Raw genomic sequence first — 14,021 nt, forward strand, 5'->3', positions numbered from 1 at the left:
TGGGGTTGGGGAAATTGTGATTCTAATTCTTCATGTTTTTACAGTCACTTTTTCATTTTTATGCTTGGTTTTCAATTTTTTTTGCTATAAAATGGTATCATTATCATTTAAATTGTAAAAAAAAAGCATAGAGGCATAGTCTGGGACACAACAAAAATTATTGCATACTTCTTTTTACTTTAAATATTGGAATTATTAGTAAAAAACATAGCCAAAGTTGTACCATAAGAAAATTACATTTTTAAAAACATTGGTAAAGTCACATAAAACAAGTTAAACTTCCAACCCTTAAATTGTCTAAAATTTTAAGAGTTCTTCTTTCCAATGCTTTTCGAAGATCAAAAATTGGTTGGAAAATGGATCTTTGGCGATTTTTTAAATCGAATCCCGTCTAAAGGCGGGGTTGGATTGTAGAGGGTTAATCCATTTCAACGAATAATCTTAGCGGTTTAAATAATACAGTAGGCCTGGCCATGTTAAAAGTTTTCGATCAAGCATTATTCTTGATGCATCTATTGGCTGCGGTAAAGTCAGATCAAAGTTTTTTTATCAACTATATATAATGTTATTGACTTTGAATAACGTCTTACAAGGTACTGGGGGTCACTCTGAAGAACCCAGGCCGCAGGCCTGAGAATAATATGAAAATTTCCAAACGGCACCATTCAACATTGGCAAAATAGTTTTACCATCAAAACAATTCAATGTATTGATTATGCAGAGAATTGTCGGGCAAAATAACAACAACCAAGGTCAATTGACTAGAATGCATAAAATAGGCCATCGGAAAGCTTCCCTAACACGGATGTGAACTTCAAGTACCTAGAATGCAGAAAATTTTGAAGGAAACGTTGACCAAATCTAAACTAACTTGAACTTCGTTATCCAACGCCATTCCGGTTATGTCACGGCCTAACTACTTTAACTTTTTTTTTGATTTATTTATTAGTTTTGTAAATTTTAGAATTTTTCTAAACATCAGAGGGAATCCTAATTTTTCAAAAACTAAACCTGAATTAACGATTGTAATACAAATCTTGTGATCTTATTCAATTAGTTTAGTTTGGTTGAGTCAACATGTCTGAATGTTGCTAGGATTATTTTTTCTGAATTTGTTTATTTTTTCAATAACATTATTTTAAAACGTACTGAAAAAAACAAAAACATATTTACAATCAGTACCTCTAAAAGTTTATACCAGAAAAATAAGCCGATTGTTTACAACTTTTATTCAGTTCAAAAGCCGGTCCAACCTTACGCACTCCAGTTCCTTGATGGGCGTTGTCGTCGAACTGCACACAAACACGCACACACACTCACACCGGGGCCGAAATTTTCTTTTCCTCTCTCCTCTCCCGCTAGCCTATATACAGTAGAGGCCTCCGAAGGCACAAAACCACGATCCACTTTTTCTTCCCCAAAAAATCACTCTCCCTCTCTCGCTCTGCCACCCTTGCGCAAGGCTCTCCTCTCTGCCGAGCCAGAGCGGGACGGGGCGACTTTTTTCACCGACGTCGATTTTTTTTCGGGGTGGAGAAAAAAATACTCACTTCCAATCAATCGATTTCGTGAATTAAACTGTACTTTTTCACCGTCTACGCGATCGCAAACTGCGGCCACACTGTCGCTCTCCACCTGGGCACACTTTTCCGGCCGGGAAATGCACTTTTCCGCGCGGCAAATGCAATTTTCACCAAACGCACCAAGTTTCACACACACGGCACTTTGACTAACTTTTTTTTCCACTTCTCTCTGACTTTTTTTCTTTTTTTCACTTCACAGCGCGACTGCGACGACGGACATCCTCACTCGGCAACGCTCAAACATCAACTGAACCGCCGAATGGCAACCCTGCCGGGTTGGACCCTTTGCCTTTCTCGGAGAGCCACGGGGGCCAGAGAGAGATGGCACGAACCTTTTTGCGCAATTTGCTCTCTCGTTCTACGGCGATGGCTCAAAAGATGGCGCCATGAGCATGGCACAGCCCTATAATTACACACCAAGAAAAAAGCACTCTGGGATTAAAAATTTCGTTGGATGAATTTCCTCAAGCAAAACAACTGCAAAAAGGGCATTGTGGGCTTGATTGTAGGTTTGAAAACAAGAGTGTGTCCTGCTTACGCTAGGCTAGAATATATTTTCATCGGGCATGAAAATATATTTCTAACACATAAATCAAGCAAAACCATGAAGATGGTCCAATGTGCGTTAGTTTATCTATACTACATACTACATACATACATACTGCGTTAGTTTATCTATACTACACTGAGCAAAACTTACACAGCTCAACGAAGTGTTCTACACATGATCTGGCCCTGCTGTACAGAGCACTCAAATATCAATCGCAAAACACTTGAAATTTCGGTGATTGGTCATGAAATAATGTCAATAGCCAAACACTCGAATTTTAAATGGTGTTGAAAAATAAAAGTACGTACAAGCGATATACAGGTTCTCGCTAGCTAGTCGTGCACGCTACCACTGCGCCGGCCGGCCAGTTGAAGACGGGAGAGTTTTTTGTGCTATTCGTTCTAGCCTCGCTTCTAGCCTTCGATGAAAGTCGCGCTAAAATCAATCAGTGAAACACATTAAATTCATATGGATAATCACGTTGACTTTGAATAGTGCCTGTTTTGGGTAGATCTTAAGATCAATTTCAAGTGTTTTGCTCATCACTTTGAATAGTTCAAAACGGTGGGACAAATTCATGAGCAAAATACTTGAAAAGCTTGCGCCACTCGAATGAAAATAACGTGTTAAAAAATACCAAAAAGTCAATCGCCCTCGATCGCCCTAACACTTGCATTTGATAGTGGTTTGGATTGATGTTGAAACACAAACTAATTAGATCTACGATGTGACTTTATTCAATCATTCAAGTGTTTGGGCACTTGAACAAAAAGTGTGGCATATTTTCAGTGTATCAGTGATGTCACGGCTCGCTCGCTGGTTCAAACGATACGCTCGACGTTCAAGTCTGGAGTTTTTTTTGAAAAGGTCCAATAAACCAAATTTCCAGTTTTTGCTTTTTGGGTGTTTTTGAAACCGCCTTGAGTCAGGGGTATTGAAAAACACCCAAAAAGCAAAAACTCAAAATTTGGTTTATTGGACCTTTTCAAAAAAAACTCCAGAAGTATGGTTCGCTCATGATAGTAACAAGTAACATGTCAGCGGTTTTTGACCACGGATCTTACTTACATAGTTTCAGTGGAGGGAGTCATTGGATGACCCAGAACATTCCAACATAATATAAAAGGAGACCCTCGTACACACAAAGAAAAAATACTCTATACAGTATCAAAAATCATAAAGTATGATACCCATATTGTCCCAACTCTTACGGTTCGGCAAATGTCCCCCCATCGGAACATTCGCGGAACCTCCGGCCACTCCGGATTGTGGCCACTACTGCCGAAATGTCAAATTTCATGTCCAGTATCAAAAACCATAAAGTTTGATACCCATATTGCCCCAACTCTTACGGTCCGGCAAATGTCCCCCCATCGGAACATCCGCGGGGCCTCCGGCCACTCCAGGTGGTGGCCACTACTGCCGAAATGTCAAATTTCATGTCCAGTATCAAAAACCATAAAGTTTGATACCCATATTGCCCCAACTCTTACGGTCCGGCAAATGTCCCCCCATCGGAACATCCGCGGGGCCTCCAGCCACTCCGGATTGTGGCCACTACTGCCGAAATGTCAAATTTCATGTCCAGTATCAAAAACCATAAAGTTTGATACCCATATTGCCACAACTCTTACGGTCCGGCAAATGTCCCTCCATCGGAACATCCGCGGGGCCTCCAGCCACTCCGGATTGTGGCCACTACTGCCGAAATGTCAAATTTCATGTCCAGTATCAAAAACCATAAAGTTTGATACCCATATTGCCACAACTCTTACGGTCCGGCAAATGTCCCTCCATCGGAACATCCGCGGGGCCTCCGGCCACTCCAGTCCAGGTGGTGGCCAGTTGCAATGATCGACTCCCGCGACTGGCATGTCTTAGCTGGTCCTTGCCTCCAAGCCATCTGCTCCCGGACCTCCAGGCCGTCTGCTACCGGGCCACCAGGCCATCTGCTTCTGATGTGTTCTCGTCGACGTCCAGCAATAAGGCTAGTATGGAGATCGGAAGGAAAGGGGTCAAGAAACAGCTTTACGAACAGCAGAACAAAGGAGAGGGAGCGTTTTCTTGGGGCTTTTCTTCACCCTCTCTGGCTTGCTTTCACTGCCGCTGCTGCCCATTTGAAATTTTTTCTTGACCGATTCCTTCCGAAGTGCATACACCGCTATAGCATGAATTTTCGGGACCGACCGAGCCGAGTTTTGTTGGCTCGTCCCCAGTCACGACGTTCTAGCAGGATTCTAACAGAGTTCTTACAGAGCTGGATATTCTTACAGCATTCTAGCAGAAATGTTCCACCGTTCTAGCAGGATTCTGACAGAACCAGCTCTGCTAGAATATTTCGTGACTGGGTCGACGATCCAAAAATTATTAGGTGGAGTGGGAGTGATTTTAGATACATCAATCTCACGTCTCTCGATTGACTGATTGGGAAACGTTCGTTCATCCAACCAGCGTGCACCAAAAAGAGGGGAAATTTGCCGAGAGGGGAATTCGTCACGTAACGTTTTCGCTTCGCGAAAATTTTGGATTGACACCACGTATAGAAACCTTAGGACAAAGTTCTTTGTCAAAAAAATCATTTGCTGCAGAAAATCTGCAAGAACTTTACCATACCAATTTTCACAATGACACAGACATTCCGTATCAAACTGGGCAGACACTGCACACATTTCATCTCGCAACACTGGCCAACTTTGACGTTTATCCTCATACGTGTTTACCTTCGCAGGTGCTGAGTTGTCAGCTTTGTTCAACGCGAAATAACCAGCGAGCGAGAGAGAGAAAAATTCGTGGTTCCGTTTTAATTTCAAGGATTTCTACCGAGAACCTGCCCTAGCAGAAGCAGCAAGAGTCGCGCCACAATGTTGGACCTGTTTACCATCTTCACCAAGGGCGGCATCGTCCTGTGGTGCTTCCGCGGAACAAATCAACTTTTCGCACCGCCAGTCAATGCGCTGATCCGGAGCGTGATCCTACAGGTTTGTTTGAGGACTTTTTGGCTTTTTGAGGAGGGTGTTTTGAATTTTGTTTTGCTTGCAGGAACGTTCCGGAGTGTACGATCATGACGGGTTGTCGCTGCAATATAAGCTGGACAACGAGTTCGAGCTGGTGTTTGTGGTGGCGTTCCAGAAGATTCTGCAGCTGTCGTACATTGACAAGTTCTTGAGCGATGTGCACCTGGAGTTCCGGGACAAGTACAAGAACGATTTGCGAGCGGAGAATCGCAACTATACGAACTTTGAGTTCCAGGCGGATTTCAGTAGGATTTTGGCCGCGGCGGAGAAGTGGGGCAAGAAGCAGGCGACGCTGCCGAAGCAGATGCGTAGCTACGAGGACTCCCACAAGTCGAAAAAGACCGTTGCTTCGATGATTGAGCGCCGAGGTGGTGAGGAGAAACCGGCCACTAAGAAATCAGTTAAGATTGTCGAGGCCAAGCGGGAGGAGCAGGAGAACATTGCTCCGATGGCGAATGGTTCAGGGGGGAACGAGGATTTGATCATGGAGAACCGGAAGAAGATGATGGAAAAGTTGAGCGGAAAGAAGGGTGGCGGCGGTAAGGTGGACAAGCAAAAGTCCCCGAAGAGTCCGCCGCAAAAGTCGGGAAAGCAAATGCGTGTTTGGGAATTGGACGGAAAGTCGAAGGATTTGCCCAATTTGGACCGGTGCAAGGACAGGCCGGAGGATATCAAGAGTGACTTTTCGTCGACGGATAAGATGATTGGTAGCATGAAGGGAGGCATTCAGGATTTGGAGGTTGAAAGTGACAACGATTATTCGGAAGAGGAGGAGGATGATGATGACGACGAGGCGACTGTGACTCCGGCAGCGAAGAAATCCGGAGGAATGTTTTCGCTATTTAAGGGGCTGGTGGGATCGAAGAATCTTAGCCGGGAGGACATGCAGCCCGCGCTGGACAAGCTGAAGGACCACTTGATTTCGAAGAATGTGGCCACCGACATTTCGCACAAGTTGTGCGAATCAGTTGCCGTCAAGCTGGAGGGCAAAGTGCTGGGCACGTTTGACACTATCGCGGCCACCGTCAAGAACACGCTGACGGAAGCTCTGGTTCAGATTTTGTCCCCGAAGCGACGCGTGGACATTCTCCGTGATTGCATGGAGGCAAAAAAGAACAAACGTCCGTACGTGATGAGTTTCTGCGGCGTAAATGGCGTCGGCAAGTCGACCAATTTGGCCAAGATCTGCTTTTGGTTGATCGAGAACAACTTCAACGTGCTGATCGCCGCTTGCGACACATTCCGAGCCGGTGCCGTCGAACAGCTGCGCACTCACATGAGACACTTGAACGCATTGCACCCGCCGGAGAAGCACGGCGGACGCAGCATGGTGCAGCTGTACGAGAAAGGATACGGCAAGGACGCCGCCGGCATCGCTATGGAAGCGATCCGTCATGCCAACGACACTGGCGTCGACATCGTGCTGATCGATACGGCCGGCCGTATGCAGGACAATGAACCGCTGATGCGAGCGCTGGCCAAGCTGATCAAGGTCAACGAGCCCGATCTGGTGCTGTTCGTGGGAGAAGCCCTCGTCGGTAACGAAGCCGTCGACCAGCTGGTCAAATTCAACCAAGCCCTGGCGGATTACTCATCGAACGAAAATCCTCACATCATCGACGGCATCGTGCTGACCAAGTTTGACACCATCGACGATAAGGTAGAATCCTAAAAAAATCTCCCAAAATTAAATCAATTTCTAACACTACAAATTTCCCTTTCCTTCCAGGTGGGAGCCGCCATCTCGATGACGTACATCACCGGCCAGCCGATTGTGTTTGTCGGCACGGGCCAGACGTACACCGACCTGAAGAAGCTGAACGCCAAGGCCGTCGTGCACGCGTTGATGAAGTAGACGAAAGTTGTCCGTACGTCCCGGTCCGTCTTGTGCTGTCCTCGGTTAGTTTCGATCAATGTTTTCCCCGAAAGAGCACACCAACAACCTGATGAAAAAATTGTGAAACCCCACACCCAAGTGAAGTAGAAAAAAATTCCAGTTAGTCAGTAAGTGAAAAAAACGGAAACGGAAACGGAACGAAGGAAAAGAGGAAGCGAGTGCAAGAAATTTGATCGTTTGTACCCAGCAGAGCGCTTCTAGCATTTTGGTTGTCCATGTTGTCTCTATACATGTACCTTGTGTTGTTTACTACCTTTATTTTTGTTTGTTTGTGGATGTATATTACTTTTATCTGTAAATTTTTGCCTATTTTGTCCGTTGGCCCTACTCTTTTTGACAAATCTTTATGAACTATATTGATGGAAATGGGACGTTTGTCAGATTGAATTGGAAAATATACAATACACCTGAATATTTGATCTCTTATTAAAAAGTGATGACATCCTTCGAACGAAATTTAAAACTTTCAGAAAAAAGTTCTCTATCTGATTATCTTTGGTGCAGACAGAAACAATAATTTAATCTGCTAGCTTCATGCTGTCAGCGTGAAAAGCTTTGTTGCTAGCTTTTATGTCAAAACAAGCTTTCAATGTATATGAAGTGCAAGTTTTATAGCTAATCTAGCTTATTTTCTTACCACAGACCACAGAACCAGATAGAAAACTTTCAATCAATAAATGTGTTTTTAAAATGTTTTATTAAAATATTTACAATGATTATTCGAATTTTTCGAAGCACCTAATGCACTTTCCCCACCAAGATGTGCGTAAATCCGCCACTGTCTAATGTCTTCCAAGTCCCCTTTCTGCTGCGCCCACTCCTCGTACCGATTGTGGAACAAAACCCCGTCAAACTGGTGGCAGTCGCGGTAATCTTCGCCGTCCAAACCAACGAGCGTAATCGTTTTCGCCATGTGCGAGTACACCTTCGGGTACAGAAATGCAATCCGGAACGCCCGTGGGTTGAACCTGTGTCGTGGGTATTGCACCCGTTCCAGATCGCACCGCTCGAAGGCCACCTCGCAGGCGATTTGGAGCAGCAGGTCGGCTTCGAAGAGGTGCAGGACGGCATTTTCCATCAGAAAGTAGAGGGTTAGGACGGTCGGATGCAGGATGGACGGAATCGGGGTTAGTTGGCGGAAGTCCAGCGAGTCGGACGCAATCCAGCAGTACAGGGCAAGTTTGGTTTCGAATAGACTGGCCCAAATGTCCGGCTGTTTGCTGAGTAAGTCTAGAAGGGGTGGTATTCTGATGTGCTCCGGGAATTCCGCCTGATGTTCGTGCAGGGCAAAGTCCTCTTCGTGGCTCATCTTCATCACAACGCGTAGATGACTGGAACCCGTTAGCATTTGTCGGTGATAGAGAACAAGCCCGGCCTGGCGCTTGACCAGTCGGACCGCTAGCTGTGGATACTGCCAACCGATCTTATGGGCTCGTAGATCTGTAATCAAGCTTGTTACATTAACCGGGTGACCTATCCAAATTTGATACATAAACGTGTTCAGCATCGTCAGCAGCACGTTTAGCGTTTGATCGCTCTGCGACGTCGGAGTTGGATTTCGTTTATCCAGATCGTACAAATCTAAACTATTACGAAAACGCTGCAATAGCTGGTCGTCAACAGCATTCTCGCCAAACACCCAAGCCACCACCTTCTTCAAGTCGTGTTCACTAACCGGAATCCGAAACTGTTCCACGAATCGAGCCAGATCGTGGAATTTACTTCCAGGTCGTCCCAACGTCCCGTGAAACTGCTTCACCTCATCGTAGTGAATGACGTCGTTACCGCCGAGAGTAGCCAGCAACGGCATATGTTTAAAGCCCAGACCAAGGTGTTTGATCAACGCGACCCGATTGTACGCCTTCGTGGTCAGCGTTTCAAAGTTCATATCCTTGCAAGACCAGTACTGCCAGAAACCCTTGTAAATCAAAAAGTCCGTGTCGTTCGAGATGATCGCCAGCGCGTTAACCGAGTTGGCATACTGAACCAGCTCCTTGTCGCACTCGTTTGCTATTGCCGTTATAATCTGACCATGTTTCTTCGCCGCTTCCTTCACCGGATACATCGTATTGCCGGGGAAATCCCGCTGAAACCGGTTCATCAACGTTTCAAGTTGATGCCCTTATCAACAGCGTCCAGAATCTTAATCCCGATCGCGTACTTGTTCTTCTGGCGTTCGTACCATGTCGAAAACTTGTCCTCTTGGACGGGACCATCATAGTAGAACACCAGATTCGCTCCGAGCTCCCTGAGTTTGCCGAAAAATCGGTCCAACCGTTGGTATATCAGCGTGTAGCGGCCACCGCATATGCTCCCCGGTACGTCCGTATTGCCGATTGGCCGATACAACGACATCAGATCGATGACCAGCGTCGGGCCCGGTGGGTTCTGTGACCTGCAGGTGCTGTAGTACCGCCTAAAATGTCATACATGAGATTAGTTTTTATCAAATATTTAAAAGCATTCCTCTCACTAACCGAATTTCATTTTCAATATTTATTCGGTAGCACCCTTTTGGTACATCTTGGCAAATAAACGTTTCCAGGTGCCTTACGCCCATTCTAATGTTGAAATATTAGTTAATCGCACGATAATCCTTAGTCATTTACACGAATCTACCCAAAACTAAACAAAAACAATTTCACAAGACTCCGAAATTGACGTTCCCGGTTTGTAAACAATCAACCATGATAAGTGACAGGACTGTCGCGGTGTGTTTAATCGATGGTTTTTGCTATCAAAGAAGCTGTAATTTGTAATTACATGTTGCATCAGGTCTGTTTGCATACGCATGATTCGCTCAACTAAGTTGATCTTGGCGGTCGCTGCTTCCAGGCGTTTGAAGGCTCTTGAATGGTGAGATGAGGCAAATGCAGACCTCTTTTACAACCCATTTCCCTTCCGCTTCGGGATTCGAATTGACGACCTTTGGACGGCGATTCCAACCGCCGACCTGTAGTGACTCTACCAAAGAAGGGTGATTTTCTTTTTTATTAAATTTTTGTAACACAAGATTTTAAGTTTTGTGTCTAATGAGTCTGCGGTCACATTAGTGTGCCATAAAAATAAAAAAAAGTTTCAACATGTGGCTATAGCTCAAGGTTAGCTTTGTCATGTCAAGCTCAACAAAAGAGCTTTTACAAAGCATAGCACAGTGCTGTCAAATTGTTTGCAGATCGAATCGCAAAATTCATTCAAAGGTTCAAAGTGTGCTGTGCTCGATACAATCATTTCATTTTGTTGCTCGTTGAATAAATTTGATCAAGAGTTGGAAGGAAATGGGTGTAAGACATCTGGAATCGTTCATAACTCAAACCGTGCCGAATGGTTGCTACCGAATCAACATTGAAAATGAAATTTGGTAGGTACTGATAAAGAAATTGGATTTTTTAAATAATATGTACAGAGCGGATTCGATAATTCGAATTTCGCTACTTCTAATGTCCGCTAATGCGAATGCTCGCTAATTCAAACGTATTCGAATTAAAAAGCACTCAACCGTCAAAACCAGTTGTCAAACTGAAGGTGACGTTTCATTTTTTTAAGAGATTCCCAAAAAAGTGTCCACGTGGTTTATGGATGGTCTCCCGGGAAATGGTCCAATTTTCACTTTTCTGAAAATCTCCATATAAAATCCAGGTTTCGTGCTAACTAACTATTTTGACAGCTGGAAAACCCGCTGTCCTTACTGATCTACATACCTTGCGTGGTTTCAAGCTTTTGACAGCTGTCAGTCGTTCCAATTTGCGAATTTGGATTCACTCATTCGAATGCAGTTCCATTCGAATTAGCGAATCCGCTCTGTACCACTATATCGAGAAATTAAAAGTGAAAGTCTGTGGTGAGAGTGTGCGCAACATGGAGTTAAACTTTTCAAAAAGCCATGGCCACGTCAAATTCGGGCGTAGCTAGGCAAAACCGTCTGGGGAACAACTTTTCGATTCGGTGAGACTGGTTCGGGCTCTTCGTGCCATGTGGCGTCGCGCATCAAGGTTTCATAGCATGCTTTCATGCATGCATGCAAGGTTTCATAGCATGCTAATGAAATTTTAATGCTTTTTCTTAGAAAAAATTGTATCGACAAATTAAAAGTGATATATAGTGTGTGTGCAACACGCGTGGTGACTATTGCATCCGATCGTAATATGACGATCGTAATTTCTCGACTCACTATCGAGATTTCTCGATAGTAATTACGATTAAAGTTATACCGCGGTATAATTACTATCGACAAATTATAATCGTAATTTTACTGTTAAGAAATCTCGATCGCGGATCGAGAAATTACGATCGTAATTTGTAATATTTTTTTTGAATATTTTTTAATTTACGGAATATAAAAAAATCTGAGTTTAATATTATTAATGTGAAAAATAACAAAATTAAAGAAATCTAAATTAATTTCTTTCTAATTACAAACAATTTAAAAAACTTCAAAAATTTAAATTATTTCAAAAATTTATAAAATTAATAAATTTAAAAGTTTCAAAAATATTGAAGAATTGAAAAAAAATTCAAACAGTTTCAAAAATTCCTAAGATTAAAAAAAAACATTAAAATTTTATGTTTTTTCAAAATTTCAATAAGTTAAATTTTTTTTAAATAAAAAATCTGAGAAATTTTATAAATTGAAAAAAAAAAAATAATTTCATAAATTTCAGTTTCAAAAGTTTTGAAAAAATACAAATTTATTTTAACAAAAAACCTAAAAAAATCTTTTTCTTAAAATTTTTGAATTTTTCGAAATTTTTAAAATTCCAGAAATTCGACCTAAGAAGAAAATACTGTCAACTAGGGCGAATCGGGACACATGGGGCGAATTGTTTAACCATGTATGAGCACAATATTTTGATTTTTCTGATTGGTTTCGGTTAGAACAAACTCAGACCAACATCCATTTCCAAATTTAAAACCATTAAATGCTATAAACACTGCTGTCCCTATTCAGACTGTAGTCCCGATTCGCCCCAGATGACGGTAGTTTAGCTAGCTCGTTTTTGTCATATGCAGTTACAGTTTTTTTTTGTTTTTTTTTTAAACATTTTTTGACCACAGCAGATACCACGACTCCCAATGGCGCAGGAACGCCCCAGGCCCAACGATCGTCATCGACCTTATGTCGCTGTACAGCCCCATTGGAGACACGAACGTAGCGGGAAGCATGTGCGGTGGCCGCTATACGCTCGTTTACCAGCAGCTGGACCGATTTTTCGCCAAACTTCGGGCTATCGGAGCGACGCTGGTATTTTTCTGCGACGGGGTCGTTCAAGAGGAAAAATACGTAACTTGGAACGAGCGTCAAAAGAGAAAGTATGAAGATACTATAAGAATTTTGGACGCCGTCGACGAGGGGATCAGTTTGGACACGTTGATCAACCTGTTCCATCGGGATTTTCCCGGGAATTGGCTGTACCCGGTGAAGGAAGTAGCGAAGAAGCACGGCCGGGTCGTAACTTCGATCGCCAACGAGTGCGACAAGGAGCTGGTTCAGTATGCCAACTCGGTTAACGCGCTGGCGATCATTTCGAACGACACGGACTTTTTGATCTACGAGGGTTTCTGGCAGTACTGGTCGTGCAAGGACATGAACTTTGAAACGTTGACTACGAAGGCGTACAACCGGGTGGGCTTGGTTAGACATCTGGGCTTGGAGTTCCGACAGATGCCGTTGCTGGCGACTCTTGCCGGGAACGACGTAATTCACTACGATGAGGTGAAGCAGTTTCATCGAACGCTGGGAAGTCCGAGGACTAAGTTTAACGATCTGGCTCGCTTCGTTGATCAGCAGCAAATTTCTGCCAGGACCCACGAGGTGGATCTACGAAAGCTGGTGTTTCACGTGTTTGGCGAAGAAGACGATGAGCTGTTTCAGCGGTTCCAGAAAAGTCTGGATTTGTACGATTTGGTAGGGCTGAAATATTTAGTTTTTTTTCGTCGATCGCTAAGTTTTTTTTCTCTTTCAGGACAAGTGGAACCCAATTCAGACGGTGAAGCATGACCAAACAGTCAACTTGTTGCTGACCTTGTCCAGCAAGTTTATGTACCAGATCTACATGGGCCATCCGTTCGAAATGACGGGCTTTGTTACCGATTTGCGCGAACATCAAGTCGGGTGGCGTTACCCACAGCTGGCGATCCGGCTGGAGCAGCGCAAGGTCGGTATCATTCTCTACCATCGAGAAAACTCTACACTGATGAGGCTCGTGACGAAATTGAGCCACGACGAGGACTACACTTTGCACGTCTTTAACGCGGAATTTCCCCAGAACATCCGCGTTCCTCCACTTCTTGACTTGCTCAGCAAACAGCCGGATATTCAGGCAAGTCTGTACGAAACCAAACTAGCCCTGCTCTGCTGGATTGCTTCCGATACGCTAAACAGCCACCAACTAGCACCAACTCCGTACATCCTCCATCCAACGCTCCTAACGCTGTACTTCCTGCTGGAATCCCGCGTACTGCACCTCTTCGAGGCCGACCTGCTGCTTCAGATCGCTTTTGACGTAGCATTTGAAAGATGCGACCTGCTTCGGGTTCAATATCCACGCGGTGAGTTCAACCCACGGGCGTTCCGGATCGCCTTTTTGTATCCGAAAATGTACAATCACCTGGCGAAGGCGGTTCGGGACGTGGGCTTGGATGGGCCGGACTATCGCGAACATCCCCAGTTTGACGGGGTTTTGTTTCACGCTCGGTACGAGGAGTGGGCGCAGGGTAAGGGTCGGCTGGACGGGATTCACCAGTGGCGCATTTATGCACATCTTGGGGGCGAGAGTGAGTTGTAGTGAGTTTGCTGAATAAGCTACATATTTGGTTGTTTCTCTGCAATGTAAAACGAGCCTCTTTGTTGGTGACTTTGATCCGAAACGTGAAGATCTGGAAAGTGTAGGAGTTCCGCAGCGGAAGAAGAGAGTTGCATCCAGTTGCAGCCCATCTGGAGACAGCTCATGACCCGGAGGTTGTATGAGCAGTATAAA

General features: G+C 44.3%; 4 protein-coding genes across 9 annotated transcripts in view; 2 read left to right on the plus strand and 2 right to left on the minus strand.

Annotated features, from left to right (window-relative positions):
• Nucleotides 1-1,830, minus strand: part of LOC6036877 (spectrin beta chain) — an 86,900-nt gene extending 85,070 nt beyond the window's left edge. For all 6 annotated transcript variants that reach the window (XM_038253126.1, XM_038253121.1, XM_038253124.1 and 3 more), the window contains exon 1: nucleotides 1,551-1,830. The gene's annotated coding sequence lies outside the window, so the exon portion shown is untranslated. The remainder of the gene's footprint in view (nucleotides 1-1,550) is intronic.
• Nucleotides 1,831-4,841: 3,011 nt separating this feature from the next.
• LOC6036876 (signal recognition particle receptor subunit alpha homolog) lies at nucleotides 4,842-7,456 on the plus strand. The gene is made up of 3 exons (XM_001846805.2): nucleotides 4,842-5,111; nucleotides 5,173-6,807; nucleotides 6,877-7,456. Exons 1-3 carry the CDS (start codon nucleotides 4,995-4,997, stop codon nucleotides 7,000-7,002), a joined length of 1,878 nt encoding a protein of 625 aa, XP_001846857.2. The 5' UTR covers nucleotides 4,842-4,994; the 3' UTR covers nucleotides 7,003-7,456.
• Nucleotides 7,457-7,722: 266 nt separating this feature from the next.
• LOC6036875 lies at nucleotides 7,723-9,728 on the minus strand. The gene is made up of 2 exons (XM_001846804.2): nucleotides 9,522-9,728; nucleotides 7,723-9,460 (listed from the first exon to the last, which is right to left on the minus strand). Exon 2 carries the CDS (start codon nucleotides 9,143-9,145, stop codon nucleotides 7,730-7,732), a length of 1,416 nt encoding a protein of 471 aa, XP_001846856.2. The 5' UTR covers nucleotides 9,146-9,460; nucleotides 9,522-9,728; the 3' UTR covers nucleotides 7,723-7,729.
• Nucleotides 9,729-10,224: 496 nt separating this feature from the next.
• On the plus strand, nucleotides 10,225-13,879 carry LOC6036874. Its single transcript, XM_038258084.1, has 3 exons — nucleotides 10,225-10,405; nucleotides 12,100-12,949; nucleotides 13,008-13,879. Exons 1-3 carry the CDS (start codon nucleotides 10,323-10,325, stop codon nucleotides 13,827-13,829), a joined length of 1,755 nt encoding a protein of 584 aa, XP_038114012.1. The 5' UTR covers nucleotides 10,225-10,322; the 3' UTR covers nucleotides 13,830-13,879.
• The last annotated feature ends 142 nt before the right edge of the window (nucleotides 13,880-14,021 follow it).

Source organism: Culex quinquefasciatus, chromosome 2, assembly GCF_015732765.1.
Source record: "Culex quinquefasciatus strain JHB chromosome 2, VPISU_Cqui_1.0_pri_paternal, whole genome shotgun sequence".
NCBI classification, from domain to species: domain Eukaryota; kingdom Metazoa; phylum Arthropoda; class Insecta; order Diptera; family Culicidae; genus Culex; species Culex quinquefasciatus.